Genomic DNA, 18,072 nt, shown 5'->3' with positions numbered 1-18,072 from the left:
CTATCAGGAAGCCTTAACGCAATCACTGGAAAGAAGAGTGCACATTCAGTGGCTCCGGGATACACTACCCTGGCATGGAAGGAGAACCCCACTTTCCATCCAGCCTGCCAGCCCCGAGCCCAGGTGTGTCTGGCAGGCTCCTACCTGGGCTCAAGGCACCGGGACCATGCGTGGATAAGAAGGGCTTTTCCCAAACGTGCCCAAAGCCGCACTGCAGCCAGAGGTCACCATCCCAAACCCGGGGCATCCCCAGGAGCCGCTCTCCGCCTCATCCCAGCGCCCGGTGCCCGCCTCTTCCCCTCGGGGAGCGGCCCCACGCCCCGGGCAGGGTCGGCTCGGCGGTCGCAGCTCTCTCCCCAAGGGCAGAGCCGGTGCCGCTGGCAGCCCCGATCCCGGAGCCGATCCCGGCCAACTGCGCGGCTCGGGGCGGGGCGGGGCGGGCGGGGCCGGCCGGGGCAGCCGGCGCTGCTGCTGCGATCGGAGCCTGCGGAGCGGGGCGGGCTGGGGCAGCTGCGATCGGAGCCGGGTGCGGGCAGCGTCGTGTCCCGGAGCCCTCGGCGGTCGCTGCGCTGCGGTCCCGCTCATCGCCATGGAGAAGTACAAAGGTGAGGGGATGGGGGCATCTCGCGTGTCCGTGTCCTCGCTCGGGGACCGCCGGGGGCTCTGGGGACCTGCGGGTGGCGATGTTTGGGGGGTGACAGAGCCCTGACACGGAATGCTGAGGAATGCTGTCCCCCCGCGTGGGAAAGCGGCGGTGGGATGCTGGGACAGTTCCCGAGGGGATGTTTCCCGAGAGTGGGACCGGGATGGGCTGCGGGGAAGGGTCCCTACGGGAGCGGGCCGGGAGCAGCTGTCCCGCCAGCGGGACCGGGCGGGGAGAGCGGGGTCCCGCTCCGCCGAGGAAAGGCGGACGGATGGTGGGGACGGGAACTGGCTCCGGGGAGGCGATCTCCGCGACGGGGCCGGGATCAGCTCGGGGATGGAGGGGAAGCGGTGCCTGCCAAAGGGTCAGCTCAGGGATGGAGGGGAAGCGGTGCCCGGCCGGGGGAGCGGTGGGGAAGGTGCGGGGCAGCGCGGGCAGGTCCCACCCGGGGATGTGAACTCCCTGCGTGCCAGCACCGGGCGCCGAGAAGGAAAGGAAGGAGAGGAAGAGAGATGTGGGAAAATTTCACGTTTTATCCGATCCGGACATCGGGAGCTTTTTTGCCACTTAAAAGCAGCGGCTTGTTGCGTTTCTGGGGCCGCTCAGTCGTCCGGCATTGCCCGTTCCGTCTTTGGTCTAAGCCGCCCATCTGCGTGGGCTTCCCACCCTCCCGGGCTGAACGGGCACGACATTGAGTGTCCTGTTTTCCAAACGCAAATAGTTTTGGTGGTTTGGGAGAGGGAAGGTGAGCAGCTCGCAGCCTTCTCCCTGGCAGCTCTCATCCGGGCTGGCTGTCACCCACAGCCCATTTATATCCCCTCAATCAATGGCTCTGGCGCTTCCTGCCTGATGCTGCTTGGTGGTGAGCCCCGAGCCTGGCACATCCCCGGTCTGTGCTGCTGTGGGCACTCCTGGGCACTTTCCAAACATGAGCTCTCCTTGCCAGCTGGGGCGGGAGAAGGTGGGATGTGGGCACGGAGCTCTCGGATGTGTGCGGGTGCTCTTTGATTTCTGCTGCTGCTGATGTGCAGAAACCTCCCCTGGAGGAGGCGGATCCACCCCTTATAGCACGGAGAAAGCCTGCGGTAAATGTTACCTATTGGGAGGAAATGGGACTCTCCTTGTAACTGCTGTCCTCCTCATGGAACTCGAACATTTCAGTGGGGAACTTGGTACTAAACAAATGTATTTCTGCCAGACCCCATTTGTACTTATTGCTGTCAAACCAGAAAGGTTTGCTTACACCTCAGTGGATGCATTTGAGCTAATAGCTCATTTCCTAATGTTGAGGTGTCATATTGTGTGAAGTTAACTTTTGCCAGGATTGTGTGGTTTTTTCACTGTGCAATACTTTAGCATTCTGACAGGGCTGGCACTGTGCTGCCTGTTGCATTCTGATCCTTTTCCTCCTTACAACTGGTGCCTGATAAGCACAATAATAACACACTGCAAAAGCGATCTTAATGATTATATTACAAATCAAATATTGTGTAGTTGGTTTGGTTTTTTATTCCATCCTGGCAGGGTCTGCACAATTCCATTCAGTTCCAGTAGCAAAGCAGTAGATTCATTAAGATTCAGCTATGTTTTGTGTAATTTCTTTTTAAACATGCACACTGCTCCCTCAGAGCAGCGGGGATGTTCTGCACATGTGTGATGAATAAATAGCGAGCACAACTGATGGCAGAGCCCTGCCAGGGCTATTTGTGCTGGTGTGGGAGTAGGGGTGGTAATGAGGCATTGCCAGCCCTGTGGGGCAGCCAGAGGTGACAGCACAGCTGGGTCAGTGCCTGGGAGGTGTCCCCAGTGTGGGGGTGACAGGAGCCACCTGGAGCTGGTGAGGTGTGGGGGAAGGCTGAGCTGGGGGAGTTGGGAGCCTTGAGGAGCAGGTGGAGAGGGCAGACAAGTGGGTTGTTATTCATAAGCACGAGGGATATGTGCCTGCTCTGGTGGGGATAACTTGTTGATGCCTTGCTATGGGAAGTCTTCATGCTTGCCACTTGTGCAGGGAAATCCTGTAATGATGGAGGTGGATAGACTCAAACAGGGCTGTTGAGCAATGAATTGGTGTTCTGGGAAAATGAATTTGACTACAAAATCTGTCCTGCTGCTTAAGAAATTAAGTTTGCAATCATCAGCAAACAGCAGCATCCTTCCTTTCACCACGGGCAGGGATGTGCAGTAATCCAGACTCTGGGGTGGCACGTGCAGCTGTCTCTGCTGTTTCAATGGAGGTGAAGCAGCCACAGGAATCCTGCTGGGTGGGGTGTGCAGGGCTGGGTGGGAGGCTGGGGCTGGCAGGGTGGCACCCGTGCAGTGGGAAGAGCTCAGGCTGTTGGACTTGCCTGGTGGGAAGTGAAGGAGAGATTGTGAAACCCTCCTGGGAATGGGTTTCCTTTCCCAGCCACTGCAAATGAGGTCACAAGGGCAGCTCCACAGGAGGGGACACTGCTGCCTCCTGACTCCTCTCAGGCTGCTGAAGCTCTGAAGGATAATCATGAAGTGCACAGGGGGTTGGTTTTTCCCCTGCCAGGCTGCCCTAGAGAATGTCTGCTGTTGGTGAAGGTGCTGTTTATAAAGGCACCTTCTCCCTGTGATTAGGGACTGTGTGTGTGAGGCAGAAAGAGCAGCAGACCTGGCAGCCCAAGGGGACAAGAGGGAGATCTGCAGGGTGGTCACTGCAGTGACAAGGACAGAGCTGCTCTTGCTCCTCCTCTATTTCCTGTGAGTGCTCTCACCCCCTTCCCATGTGTTTTGCCTTTGAATATGGCAGCTGTCCCAGCCTGTGCTCCCTGTTCTGGGGGCATTATGGATTCTTGCCTGCTCCTTACCACGTTTGTCAGACATGGCTGGCTGGTCTGTGACCAACATCTGCAGACCCCAGGAGGTGCTGAGGGCACTGTTGCTGCTGAGGGATGGGCTGGGGACACCTTCATTTGCGTGCCATCTCTGTCAAGGCCTCTCAGACTGACATCCTTGTCACCTCAGTCATGGGTGATGCAGCCCCTATGCTCATGGTCTAAAATGTTTAATGATGTGAGCATGGAGAGTTTTGTAAGGTTATTATTATTATGTTTTAAATGTGTTAGAGGTCTGTAATGGTAATCAGAGCACCTTCCAGCCCAGTTTTCAAAGAGAAGTGTTTGGCATTCATGTTTTACTATCTCTGTTGAGCAAAGATTCAAACTTCATGTTCCTTGTCAGAGGGTCCTTGGGAGTGTTTGCAGTGCTCCCCCAAGGAGATGAACATTGTTTGCCCATGAAGGAGAGGTTGTCTTCTTCACAGAAATCAACAGGTTAGTGTTGATAAGGAGTAAAATGATGACTTGGTAGAAAGAAGTGCTTGCTTGCTAAGTTAACATGTTTTAACTGGGAGGGGAAAGGGGGTGGGTCTCTTTAGGACTAGGGCACATGTTCTTGCACATACAAAGGGATATGCTTGGGGTTAGACTGAAAAGTGGATACATGAATGAAAGACAAACCCTGGTAACAATCTGAGGTGCTTTATAAACTGTTGTTAATCAGAGCTGGAAATGGATTGATTCATATGAACAAAATCTGGTCTGTCTGCAGACATATGTGGTTTCTCCTCAGCTGATTGTCCACACAGCTGTTGTGTTTAACTCATTGTCTTGGTGTGGCAACTGGAGAAAGCAGGGCAATGTGCTGCTCTGTGCCAAACCCAGTACAGCTTCCAGCTGCTGGGCTGAGCCTTCTTTTAAAAGCAGATGAAAATTAGTGTCATGCATAACCTCATAACATACACAGTAACTCTCACTTATGGGAGAGGGACCCTGGCTGGTTTTGGAGAATGGAGCAGGCTCTGTTGGGGAATAGGCAGCAGGAGTGCAGAGTTATTTACTCTGCAAGGCCTGAGGACATGAATCCTTTTTTCTGGAACTGAAACCACAGCCTGTCTCTAACATCTGCCATGCCCACCCTTCCAAGCCACCCCACCTGTGCCAGCACAGCCCTTCTGTCTGTTCCAGCACAGCTGCATTTCTTGTTCACACAGGGCACACGAGGATGCTCTGAGCTGTGTTATGTGCACACAGAGCTCTCCAGTGCTCCCCACACCAGGGCAGGCTCACTGCAGATGGGCTCTAGGGATGCTGGCTTCAGCCCCATTCCATCAGCAGCCATGGCCCTTGGGAGGTGTGCATGTCACTGCCAGGTTTGAGTGCTCCTTTTGATATCCCAGAATCATCCCTGGGGATCCTCCATCTCTTGAGAGCAAGGGGCAGGGATTCATGGAGTGAAGGGCAGGGTAGCAGTACCCCTGCTGCTCTGGATCTGTGCCCCATCTGTGTCACTACAACAAGAGCCCTGCTCCTAAAGCCAGGAGAGAAGCTTTCTTCCTAAAAGAAGGAGGGAGGGGAAAGGATAAAAGCTAGCTCACAAGCTCTGAGCCTTTGGGCATCTGCTTTTGGAGTGCCCTAGACAGGGCAAGAGCCCTTCCTTTACCTTTGTGTGTAAGCAAAGCCCTTCCTCCCCAGAGGCTCCCCTCTCCTGAGAGCTGGCTCTGTGTGCCCGGCTGGGGCTGGAGGCTCTGCCTGAATGAGGGCATTGTTCTGGGCTCTCACTGATGGCTTCCACTGAACACCCACAGCCAGCAGCACAGGGAGTGTCTATGCAAAACTGCTGGACTGCTCTAGCTGGGGCATGGCTGACTCTGCCAGCTCCCAGCAGCAAGGAGGGCAGGGGGCAGGCAGGCAGCTGGGCAGCTCATGTCACCCAGGCTGAGCACCAAAGCCACACAGGCTTTAAAATCTGAATTCTGGACACCTGCTCAGCTGCATGCTTGTTCTTCAATGTTTCCATCTCAACATAAAGTACATATGAAGCATAAGTGATTTGTCTGAATCCCTTCAGATTTCATGGCAAATTCAGGACCTGAATCCCAAGCTCCTTCATCACTGGCCAATGCTGTCCTTGCAAACATCCTCCCTACATCAAGGGAAATTAGGGATGCTGTTCTTTTGATAAGTTCTTTGTAAACTCTAATTTGCTGTACCCTGTGGACAGGCAGGATTAATGTCATGCAGGGAAGTGCATCTTCAGGCAATAGCAACCAGAGAGCCCAGAGCTGTAGGGGATGTCTTGGGGAACCAAAATTAAGAGGTGCACCAATGATCAGAGGGGAGGCAGAGCATGTGCACCCAGGGCATGGGTGTTCCTCTTTGAAGCTGTCTGGCTGAAGCACAGATCCAGACCCAACAAGTGAATTGGGATCCTACAGTCACACAGCCAGTTTGATGACCTGCATATTATTGTTTACTTCATCATGGAAGTTGAGTAATTTGTGCTTTTCTTTTGGGTCAACAGACAAGACAGACTGGTCCAGTCTGTGCTGCAGCCTGTCAGCAGAGCTCTGTGGGTCAGAGATGAGTCTGACAGGGTCCTGTTCCAAGGAACTGCTGGTGCAGGTGTTCATGAGCCACTTCCTGGGCTGGTGGTGGATTGGGCAGAAGTGTCAGTGGGCTGGAGAATTCCCTGGCAGTAGCTGGAGAAGGCATTTCCATTGGAAGAGGTATGCTGCCCTGTGAAGAAAAGGGATTAAACTTCTTGCTGTGTGCTATGGTGCATGGCTAAAAACCTTGTGTGAACTGAAGGAATGGCTGTAGGAGCTCACAAATGAAAAATCTGCTCAGAAGTGTTCATTAGGAAGCCGCCAATCCCCTGCTACCCAACATTCTTTTTTTTCTTTTTAAATAAAATTACTAGATTTACTTGAATCCAGGGAGCAGAGCTTTAGGAGGGAAAAGTCTCCAAGACAAACAGGAGTTGCTGAGGGTGGCCAGAGGAGCTGGGGCTTTGGCACAGCTCAGTGCAGCGGTGCTGGCACTGTGCCCCCCGAGCCCAAACCCCGCTGGGACAAGGGACAGCCAGGGCTGCAGCCACCCAGAGGGGCTTCCCTTGGGGCTGGGGGGCCAGGCTGGGAGAGCAGCCCTTGCCTGAGGAGCTGAGAGTGGTGCAGTTCCTGCCACAGGCCTGGGAAATGTGCTGGGTTGGTCTGAAGTTCAAAGGACAAGGGCCAGGACTCATTAAAATACATTTCCCCTCTGCCCCTCCACTGACCTATCACTTTCTGCATGGGCAGAATTCCATAGAAAGCAAGCCTGAGGATGGTTTGGAGCATGGCAGTGTTGTCTTTGGTTGTAAACAGCTCTGTCTGGAAGTAAATATCTGAGAATTATGGGATCAGACTGAAACTCCCACATAACATACAGACTTGGCCACTTGCAATTTAACAAAAGTATTTCCCCTCCTTGGGTGGACTGTGCTCTGTGTTGCATAAAGAATTTCTGATGTATTTCTTTTTCTTTTTTTTTTCTTTTTGCACTGTGGATCTGCTTAGGATAAAATTATGGCACAAAGCTTAGAAAAAGCCTGGGAAATAGAGATTCACAAGTCTTAGCTGGCAGTTTAGCCTGTGGGCTTCTTACTTCTGAGTGGAGGAATCTCCTCCAGAGATAACCAGCAGCAGTAGCTACCCCCAGCACTGGTGTGATGCACGTGAGGTTTTTTACTTCCTTTTGTGTTGTAGGAGACTGAATCTTTTAAAAAATATCTTCAGATTCCCAATTTTGCTAATAATTAATGAGGCTTTCCAGAGCTGGCACTGAGTTTGGAGTGTAGAGGTGGCAGCTAAGCAGTTGGGATGCCTTTTGAAGAAGTTTGCATAACACTTTGGCAGCAGTGCTTTGAAAGAGGTGGGTCTGAGCCAGGAGATTGTTGCAGTGTGTGCTGGAGCCCTTCCCTCTTGGCCTGAGTGAGATGGGGAGCAAGTCTTGGTGTGCTGCAAGGAGGGGATCTCTGTCCTGCAGCCTGGTGTGCTCTGAGGCGGCCAGCCCAGGCAGGTGGGGAGGGGAAGTGTGTGTGCAGCTCCTGTGAGAGGAGATAAGGTATCTGCAGGGAGATCTCTGATCCAGGGTCTCTCTGCAGATCTCATCATTGCTGTTTGTCACTGCAGAGTATGACAGCTATTGGGGCTGGGAAGAGCGAGCTGGCTCAAAGAGAACCTGAGTTGCACAAGGCCACATGATGTCACAAGTGGCTTTTGCTGAAAGTCCTCCACAAGTGTGTGTGAAATTTGGGGCTTTCTTCTGCTGAGGAATGCAACCAAGCCAGCTGCAGCCCTGCAGCCTTCCAGTAGCACTGTCAGTTTGTCATCTCTGGAAGGAACCCATGGGTATGCTCAGACAGTCCCAGTGCCAAACAGCTCTGACTCCTGATGGTCCTGCTGGGAAGGAGATGAAATCAGTGGAATGCAGAGAGACTGTTTGGTGCCTGCTGGTAACAGGTATGTGGCTGCTGCACTTAGCGGGGCAGCACTTGTGGTAGCAAAATATCACAAGTCTGGGAGTTGGGATTGACTTTAAAAGTGGAGATATGGCCAGCTCAGACTTGTGCAGTGCCTTGTGACATCCGGAGGCTGTCTGCTCCATCTATCCATCCCATCAGCAGCTCCATCCAGGCTGCCTGCCTGGGGAGCACGTCCTGTCTCCTTTGTGTGAACCCAGCATCTTCAAGGATCTTCTGTGTTCAGCTGCAGGCTCTAAAAATGTGCCACGCAGTCTTGAACGATGGGAACATCTGCTCTTTTTATTGCCATACTTTTCTGACTTCTCCCTGGCTCTGGGGAGTGCAGCATCAGGCAGAGAGCTGGGATTGTAGTGCACAGATTGTACAGTGTACAGTTCCACATCTGCTGAAGGATTGCCTGCTCCTGCTAGCTGCTGAAATGTGATAAAGAGGAAGAGAACACTCTGATTGATTGAGCTCAGTTAACAAAGCAGCTGAGCTGGCTTTACCTTGCTGTGGTTGCCTGGGCAGAGGGGTGGGATGTGCTTTCCTATCACCCAACCACAGCCAGGGTTTTTTTTGTCCCCCTCTTGGGAATTGACTACACAAACACAGGGGTGCGTCTCTTTTGCTAAGAGATGCTTTTGTGTGTGAAGTTGTGTACACTAGGTCTGAATGGAGGTGCCAGGCAAGCCTGGCTGCTTCAGTGGTCAGGATCCCTTCTCCCCAAGCCTGAGGTCACAGGCAGCAGGGACACACTGGCAGGGTGGCTCTGGCTTCACCATTCACTGCTGCAGGGGTCTGCAATCTGCTGGGCAGCAGGGTGGCTACGTGCTTTTCCTCCTGGATTTTTCCAGTCCATGTGGGTTGTTTACCTCATCTGGGACACGTTGCGCTGGGTGCCCGGGGCTCTAGGTGTAGCCAGAGCAGGGCCTGCAGGGACTTTTGGAGTTCAGTAACCTCACCTGTCTGGTTGGAAGGCAGTCACAAGTGCCCCAGAGCTGTGCAGTCACCAGTGAAATGTGCATGTGACACTTTGGGGTGGTTTTGGTTTGCTCCCACACCACTGTTTGTGCTGCACACATACTTGTGTGTCTTGCTCCTCTGAGCAGCAGTGTGAGAGCTGAATGCAGCTGTTGGTGAGCCTGTGCAGGGTCACAGTGATCTAAAAGTCCTGAAAGCCAGTGCAGGGTCACAGTGACCTAAAAGCCCTAAAAGCCAGTGACCTCTGGAATAAGTCAGTCATGTCTGCAGAGCAGCTTCTTCACCCTTCACCCACCAATTCATCCTGCAACGCCTCTTCCAGCCAGGCCATGAAAAAGCTGTAGGAAGATGTGAGGACTGAACTTCCCATGATGGTCCCAACCAAGGGTTACTGGATTCTGTCTATAACTTAAGTAATCCTAACACTAAGGAGTTAATAATATAATCAGTTTCTGCTCACAAGGGCCTGTCTTGTTTCAACAGAAGTCAGCTACCAAACTATTTAGCAAAGCAGCACTTGTAAATGATTTATTCTTGAGTTAAGCATGGTATTATTTTATATAAACACAGATTTTCATTATTCCTTCAACTTTATTCCATTTTCTCTCTACTAGTCATGTTACAGGAAGCACACACAAATCCATACACAGTCTCTTGCCTTTCTGTAATGAGTAGTGCTAGCTGATGATATTATCTAGCTGCCTATGTGCCACATCAGTTTAATTTAGCTTTGAAATTGTCCCCCTTATGAGATGATGCTTCTTGGAAACTAGGTTGTCTTCCAGGTGTTGAAAGGAATTATTGACTTGGTGCTGGCTGTCCTAATGCAGTTCTGTGCAGACCATGTAATTGATTAAAGTGTGTCAGAAAATTATCAATGCTCCAAGTGTGGTTTGGCTGATGTTTGAGCCTATGTGAGCTCCAAGGTCTGGTTCTAGGAAAATTCACCAGTAAATCAGTCACAAAGTGTATCAGTTATGCCAACATATACTCTTGATTTTTGGGCTGTTGAACAGTAATTCTGTCTCTGACTGTGATCCACAGCTCTGGAGACACTGCTGATGTGGTCTGTCATCTGAGCACTTGGATCATGGTGGGCTGTCACACTCTCAGCTCAATGGGCTCTTGCTTTAATCACCAGGATATGCCAAATACTGATGGACTCTCTTTGTATGGGTTGCAGTGGTCTGTGCTGAGCCAGTGTGAGCTGGCAGTGTGTGAAGCAGGGCAGACCTGGGTGAGGGTGCTTGAAGCCTGAGCCTGTTGGCATCCTGCACTGCTTAACTTCTGCCAGTGTAGTTTTCCTATCAGGTTGTTCAAACAGATGCTCCCTAAGTGTAGACGAGATCTATTTCTGGAAATTGAAGTGGGAGTTGGCAGAGTGGGGGGAAGTGAAATGGCAATCAAAATTCCCATACTTTATCCTAAAGGCTGAATTCCCACGTCTGGCTGAGAAGAGAAACAAATGCTTTCTAGACCCAGGAGGCTCAACATTCCCTGAAACAGAATGATTTATTTTTAATTCTGATAGTTCACTGGAGCTCTTAAACCAAAAGAGCAGTGACAGTTTTATTGCGCTTAGAAATAAAGGCAGCAAGCTCTGGGCCATGCTGAGGCTGAAAAACCTGGAGTGCTGTAGGAAGGAGAGGGCAGGTTCATCCATTTGATCCCTGCTGAGTCCAGCCCAGCCAGAGCATGGCCTGAATTGGAGGGGCAGCACCCAGAGGCAAGGTTGGAAATCTGTGTGGAACAGCACAGGATTTCACACTGGTGTTTCTTTGGATTGGCTACGTCAGCCTTCCTTCAATTCTTTGGCCTAAATAATGGCATCCCCTAAGCTTATATGCTGGGTTGTTGGTTTTTTTTTTGCATTTGGTGCTGATACCATTTCAGCTGTGGTCAGTCTTTCATTCTTGTGATGGTCAGTTACCGGTCCCACAGGAATGCTGAAGCCATGGGGACTGACTGGAGCACAGGTGGGTATTGAGCACACATTGTGTGGGAGGGACTGAAGATCACAAATAGAGTGTCGTTTGCTGTCCCTTTGGAGCTGGCATTGTCCCAAAACCAGGATAAGAGCCATGGACTGTTGGGTACCTCTTCCAGGTCCCACATTCTTATACCTTTTGCTGCTCGGTGTCTGCATTAAAAATGTGTAGGTCTGGATGATGCTCCAGTGCGTTCTTTAAGGTATTCTTCTAACATTTAACCCTGATCAGATAATCTCATTCTGACATTCTGGTTAGCTACAAAATCTTTGCAGTTGGCTTTTGTTCCCATGCTGGATTGAGGTTTTTTTTTTGGAAATGTTCTGTTTCCAGCATATGTTCTTGTTTTTCCTGATAAACATGCATGTCTGTTGGCCCACATTTAGATGAGGTGGGAAGGGCCAAATTAATTCCTGGTGTTATTCCAGCATAGTCAGTGGGCTGACCACAAAGATCAGACTGGGTCTAAGATTTACACTGGATTGACTGCAAGTTTTACCAATTTTTACTGATCCATTACCTAACTGTATTTCTGGTGCAATTCATAAAGATGCCTTTGAATTTAACATAATTAAAGCTGATTTGTTATAGAAGAGGGATGTAGAGCTGACAAGTCCTTTGCCAGGCAGACATGCTCAGAATTCCAGGTGCTAATAGCACTGACGTGGCGGACCCTTGCTCCAGACAAGTGTCTGGACTGTGTTAGTTATTTGGACCATGAAAGATGAGGAGATTCTGCCACACTGGAGACATGCTCTATGAAAATGCAGCCAAATCATCTGTGGACACTTCAGCAAGGACACTGTCACCTTCTCTGATTCTCTAGGCTGAAGCCTTTCCAGCTCCTGATGGAACAGTGCTGCTGGGAATGCTTGCTTATACCAGATTCTGGGATGGAATTTCAAATTTTCTTTCACCCGTTGATGGCACAATTGCCTTTCCTCATTCATGCAGTTGTTTTTTGTTGGTTATTCACAAATGTGCAAGCCTGCTCTGCCATCAGCCTGACAGAAGGAAGGAAAATGTTCCGTTTTGAATATGGAAAGGGAGGTGTTGCTTAGCACAGACAGAACTGGCTTCTAGATGAAAGAGTCAAATACCAAACTGTTTTGTTTCAGTTTGAGCAGGATAGGCTTTGATCTAGAGGAGATGACTCAGTCAGTAGCAGGGAGCAATTCTTTATAGTGCATTTAGAAATAAAACCTGGAGATTTAGGCTATGATGGCTTTGACACATCACTCATAGCATATATTATGTGAAAGTGAAAACCATAAACATCTGAAATGAAGTGTGGAGGTTTTTCTGAAGAGAGAAAAAAAAATTTCTGATATTGGTTGCCGAGAGTTTTCCTCAAGTCAGAAAGGACTGGGGGTGGGGTAGGATCATTCCTATTGCGATAGCAATAATGAGCAGTGTGCACAGAGCAGGAAGGGGAAAGACTTCCTGCAGTGCAGCTCCAGCCAGAGGTGGGGCCAGCATGAAAACTCTCCTGGCCTCAAGTCAGGCTTCATAATCCATCTCTGCTGCCTGCCCTTCACCCTGCCCCGGTGCCTCATCCCCTGTGTCAGCTCTGACAGCGCTTTGGGTCAGGAGGCGGCCGCGCTCAGACCTCGCTTGGTCCCTGGGCTGGCTGCACTTGCACAGAGCAGGGATGGCCAGATCCTGCTCCTGAGCTGCTTTCATCCCGAGCCAGGTGACAGCCCTGATCAGTGCAGCTGTGTTCTGTGGCACTGCAGCTGGCCAAACAAACACAGCTGCAGCACGGCTGGGTCCCTGCTGCACACTCGCATGGAGCGAGAGCCCTGCGGCGTGGCCAGTGTCTTGGGGATGTGGTGAAACACTTCTGGCTCCGCAGCACGGGCTGCTGGCAGTCCCAGTGTGGAGCAAAGTGTCACTGGTGCTCATTATTTCTGCAGCTTTATTCTACATCCAGCCCCTGACCTTCATTTTGTTCTGAGCCACTGTCCTGTGTAGGCTAAGAACAAATGGGTCTCTACCTGAAGAATCTGTCTTGGTTCTTCTTGGTGGCTGCATGCAGGGGGTGATGGGGGCCTCTTTGGCACAGCTGCCTTGTGAAGTATCCTGCTACTAACAGTTTGTTTCTGCTGGGGCTGAGGAGTTTATTTCCCACATCCTCACCTGCACCATCTCTGGCATTGGTTCCCCTTCTCACCAGCAGACAGCTCTTGACTTTTCACAAGGTTTTTGTTCTGCTGGCTTGACTTGACAGCTGGGCAGTGATGGGAGCAAGAGCAGGGTGCTGGGGCAGGGAGCCAGTCTGTTGGGTAGCAAAGCTCTGACAAATGGGCTCAGCTGGGATGCTGAGGATGCTCCCTGCCTGGGAACAGGACTCACCTGGTCTGTCTTGTTGCCCTGGTCATAGAATTTGTTACAAAATAGGAGTCTGATTAGGTGGCCCAAGCTGTGCAGGTTTAGAGGTGACATAAATCTCCTCCTAGAGAGAGAAAAAAATCCTTTAGATCATCTAGTTCATCCCATGGTCTGGAGAGTGTGCATCTTCTGGTGTTCTCCCCATTTAAATGCAAAATATTCCCAGTGAGGTCCCTTGCCTCAGTTCTCCTAAGGATTATTCCATGGTCTGGAAGGTCCTGTTGCTCTTATGGGTATGATGTATAAGGGCATCAGATTACTCAGACTGGATGTATATAATGGGAGAATCAGATAATGTCCTTTCTTGGCATGGCAAACAAAAAGCCATTTTCACTGATGCCAGAGAGCAGCCAGTGCTGTGCTGTGAGAGCTGGAGACAGTGTGTCTGTGTCAGGAGGTGTGCTGAGGATGCAGCTACCCCCATTCCCTGCTGTCCCCAAAGCAGAGCTGTCCTGGCTCTGGCTCAGAGTCACCTGCACGCAGCAGGCAGTGCCTGTCCCACTGCAATGTCAGCCGTGTGCAATTTGTGAGAGTGACAGCAGAGCTTGTGCTTGGAGAGGGCTCAGAAGCTCAAGGCTTGGAAACAGAAAGTGCTGAGAGTGTGGCTGGAGGGCAGCAAGGGTCTGGCCAGGCTCTGGCTGAGCTCAGTCAGGCACCAGGGACTGCCCATGCCAGGAGAGCTCTCTGCTCCCTGCAGCTCCTGGGGTGCATCCAGGGCAGCCCCAGGCAGGGTGAGCAGCTGGGGAATGACCTCTGGCAGGTGTGGAACAGACAGATTGTGCTCCTTCCTCAAGGAGAAAGGAGCGGGGACACAGGTGCTCTCATGCTGGGCTGTGTGGGAGGGAGGTGGCACCTGCTGCCCATCCTGCACTGGAGAGCTCCCAGATGTCATCACATCCTTCTCTTCCTCTCCAGCTTCCCTCTGCACATACCATTATGATGATTTGTTTTGCTGATGCATTTCCAGGAACTAACACCCATTTTCAAAGGCCTGCAGAGGCAGAAGGAGTTCCTTTCTATGAAGAAGCAGATGGTTAATTTTATATTTTAGAAGTGTGGGCAGTGGCTCTCCTGCCACAGAAAAGGCTTTTTCAACCCAGGGATCCTTCCTTTAGATTATGTTTTTCCCCTGAATTCAAGCCTTTTCAATAGAATCATTTAAAATGTGGTTTTGATGTTCCCTTCTTCCAGTTTACTCCTGTCTTGAGTGCATAGAATTTCCTTTGCTATAAAAGAAGATTGTGAAGATTAATGGCTTTGCCCAGTGGCATTGCATGGATGTTAAAGGAGAAACATTTTCTTGTGAGTAGCACTGGAAATGTGTATGTTCTCAGAGAGACTGGGAATGTGGGCTCCAGTCCTGCAGGAAATGAGCTGAGCCAGAGGTGGTACTGGGTGTTTTCTGAGTGAAGCTGCTGAGGGACCAGGATAGTTTTACAGAGATTCCTCTCTGTTGGGTGGGACACATGCAGTGAGAATTTTCATCTGCTGCCATAAAACTGTAACCTTTACAATCACCTGGGGCTTTTGGGCAACACTCAGATCTCATAAAATGATGTTTATGAATTATAAATAGCAGTAAATGTATCTAAAGACCTGGGTGCCATGATGGGTATTAGCTGCTGTTAATGTATGTTTTAACAGAATGGAACTTCACTCCAGAATTGGGGGCAATCCTTTGAGCTATAGGTGTGTCCATACTGCACGGAGGTCTCTTGGATGGAAGGAAATTGATGTGATAAAGATATCAGGAAACAAAGAACCCCCAAAAAAATCTGTAGAACTTTCTGCTTGCAGCAAAGGCCATACTTTTTAAGCATAGGACAAAGAGATAATAAATTATAAATTCAGCAGGGAACAAGGAAGTCATGTAGCAACTGCAAAAGATCCAAACATATGGAAAATTCAATTCTGTGGAGAATTAAGTCACTATTATGTAATCAGGATCAATGGAAATGAGCTGATGTCAGTATTGGACTGGCTTAATGCATGGGTGGAAAATTGTGTTGTCCCAGAGAGGGCTGCTAATAGGAGTGGAAGCTCCATGCATGTGCCATGCCCATTACCTGTGGGTTTTTTTACGTAGGATGGGCCTGATCCAAGCCCAGTGGAGTAAATAAGCTTTCCAATAACCTGAAACCCATTTGGTGTCTGAAGGCAGAAGATCTGTATGCGGTGGCAAACATTGAGAGCCTGGGATGCTCATGTACCTCATACTGGTTGTCAGAGTGAAACCCCTTTTTTTTTATTCATCTGTCTGAACCTTTTGCACTGCAGGTTACCTGTGTGTCCCTCCAGCCTGCACAGTGGTCTGACAGCCTTGGAAAGGCCCTGCCCAGGTAGGGGCCCAACCCCCAGCTGGACGGGCAGGGGGAGAGAGGACTGTCCCCTGTGCCCAGGGCTGTCACAGACACATTTTATGAGAAATCCTTTCCGTAGGATTTTTTCTCCTGAGAAGCTGGGAAGCCTCAGGAACAAAATGTAAACAATGGTTATCTGCTGCTGTGGAATGCAACAGGTGCATCTGGGATTGATCTCATGTGGTTGTTTCTAATTAATGGCCAATCACAGTCAGCTGGCTCAGCTCTCTGTCCGAGCCACAAATCTTTGTTATTCATTCCTTTCTATTCTTAGCTTAGCTAGCCTTCTGAGATGAAATCTTTTCTTCTATTCTTTTAGTATAGTTTTAATATAATATATATCATAAAATAATAAATCAAGTCTTCTGAAACAGGGAGTCAGATTCTCATCTTTTCCCTCATCCTAAGACCCCTGCAAACACCATCACACAGGGCAGGGGACTCCAGAAGTTTTGGACACCAATAACATGGCAAAAGTGCCCCAAGACCCTCCTGACCTTCCTAGGCATGACTGTGGTCCTGTGAGACACAGCATGTGGTGGGGAGGGATGCAGAGCAGAAGAGCAGCTCCTGGAGGAGGGCAGGCAGCCAAAGCACCTGGCAGGGTCCTGTGCTTGATGTTCTGTTGTGACAGAGCTTGGCAGCGGCAGCAGCAGCTGAGCTTGGAGCTTGTCCCTGAAAATGAGCCATCATTAGCCTGGCAGCTGTGCAGGGAGCAGCAGAACCTGCTCCTTGGCAGGAGCATGCTCTGGTTGGTGTCACTGTCCTGGGGAAGGAGGGGCAGCAGTGCATCCTCCTGGGTGTGCTCTGGGCAGTGTCAGGGGCTTGGCAGCACAGGAGTGCACCCTGCCCAAGAGCTTCCCTCCTGGAAAAGCTGCCTGGCTTCAGCAGGAGCTGCTCTTCTGTGGCCATGGGCTGTCAGGCACTTTGCTGGTGCTGAGAATCCAGCCAAGCATCCCTGCTGCTGGTTTGAGAGCCAGGAGGAAGCCTGGGGGAGGTTCTGAGTGTAGTGGTTTTGTGGGGAATTTTTATGGTTGGTTGGTTGGATTTTGGTGGCTTTCTTGTCTGGCTTGTAAGTGAGGATAATGGGAGGACAGAGCCTGTGAGGGTTTAGTGAGAAGTGCGTGCTCTGGGTGCCTGGGACCCTGGCAGGGCTCAGGACGCTGCGCTAGCACTCACTGAAGGTGTGTTTGGGTGATGAGCATCAGGCACAGTATTAACTAGAAGTGACTTTCTGCTGGGAAGCAATGGGCTTCATGAGAGACTTTTCCCCACCTGAAATAGGTTTGATATTCTGGAGTGTTACTGTGTACAAAAACATGCCTGAATCAACAGATCAGGGAAAAATGTCAGCTGTTAAACGTTAGTGGATGGAGCTGTCACATGAGCTTGGTGTGTGGGTGGTTCCAATTAAGAGATGCCAGAGGTAGGGAGAGTAATGAGATAAAAAGTGGTGGGAAAGTCTGACCTTGACAGTTTCCAGTGCAGTGAGAGCCTGAAGGGCAGGTTGGAGCCAGTGAGGTTTCTAAGTGGGTCATCAGAGTGGGGGACCTTGAGCTGCCAAACACTGGACAGGGGAGCTGCAGGACCTGCTCTGCCCTAGCCAGAAACTGCTGCTGGTTGCTCTGTGCTGGCTCTGACTGTCAGACCACCCTCTGAGCTGATTCATCTCGCCAGCCTGATGGGGGAAAACACCCACAAAACAAAACAAAAATCCAAATCTTTCGTTGCTGCATGTATCTTGCCCTGAATGAGAATGGATGTGGCTCATCAGCACCACTGTAAGTGCAAGGAAGCAGTGTAGCCAAAGGCAGGCAGAAGGAAGAGGACAGAGTAGCACATGGACCTCAGTAGCTCTATGGGTTCCTTGTTTGGAAGGTTTACAGGTTTATGGAAATAACCTTGATGTTTCCCAAAGTGAATTTATTGAAAAAATACAGAGGGGACTACAACACAAAGGGAGCAAATAGTTCCTTAGACATTTCTTTTGCATTTCTAGAAAGCCTGTTTATCTTAACTCAAGAAATATCCTCTGTGATAAGGAATAATCCCTCCTAAAATCACATTAGAGAGATGAAGGCACCCCTGGCTTTGTGAGCAAGGTTAAAGTGGTAGTGTCTACGTCCCACCCAGCTGCTTTGCAGATTCATTGAAAGTGGCTAGTGTCTTTCCTGAGAAACAGCTGCTCAGAAATTTGGGAGGAAAAATATTTTATTCCTCGCATTTTGGTGGATTTGAGGCTGACCAGCTGGATGAGAAGCCTGCCAAGGCTCCACACTGTTGTGGAAATGTACAGTAACTGGGCAGAAGTAGCTCTAAGCCCTTTTTGGACTGAGGGGTGAAAATGTCTTAATGCTGGAAAGCTGTTGAATGTCTTTTTCAATGTAGAAATAAATCAGGA

The 18,072-nt window shown here is 50.3% G+C and overlaps 1 protein-coding gene across 7 annotated transcripts in view; it reads left to right on the top strand.

Moving 5' to 3' along the window:
• The first annotated feature begins 59 nt into the window (after positions 1-59).
• AFAP1L2 (actin filament associated protein 1 like 2) overlaps positions 60-18,072 on the top strand; it is a 66,473-nt gene continuing 48,460 nt past the window's right edge. For 2 of the 7 annotated variants that reach the window (XM_026799692.2, XM_014275727.3), the window contains exon 1: positions 281-605. In XM_026799692.2, coding sequence (XP_026655493.2) covers positions 590-605 — 16 coding nt within the window. In that variant the 5' untranslated portion in view covers positions 281-589. Of the gene's footprint in view, positions 606-18,072 lie in introns of all 7 variants that reach the window. The other 5 variants (XM_074545266.1, XM_074545267.1, XM_074545265.1 and 2 more) reach the window with 5 other exon arrangements.

The sequence above is a fragment of the Zonotrichia albicollis genome, chromosome 7, assembly GCF_047830755.1.
Source record: "Zonotrichia albicollis isolate bZonAlb1 chromosome 7, bZonAlb1.hap1, whole genome shotgun sequence".
Classification (NCBI taxonomy): domain Eukaryota; kingdom Metazoa; phylum Chordata; class Aves; order Passeriformes; family Passerellidae; genus Zonotrichia; species Zonotrichia albicollis.
This window is presented reverse-complemented; position numbering and strand designations above follow the sequence as displayed.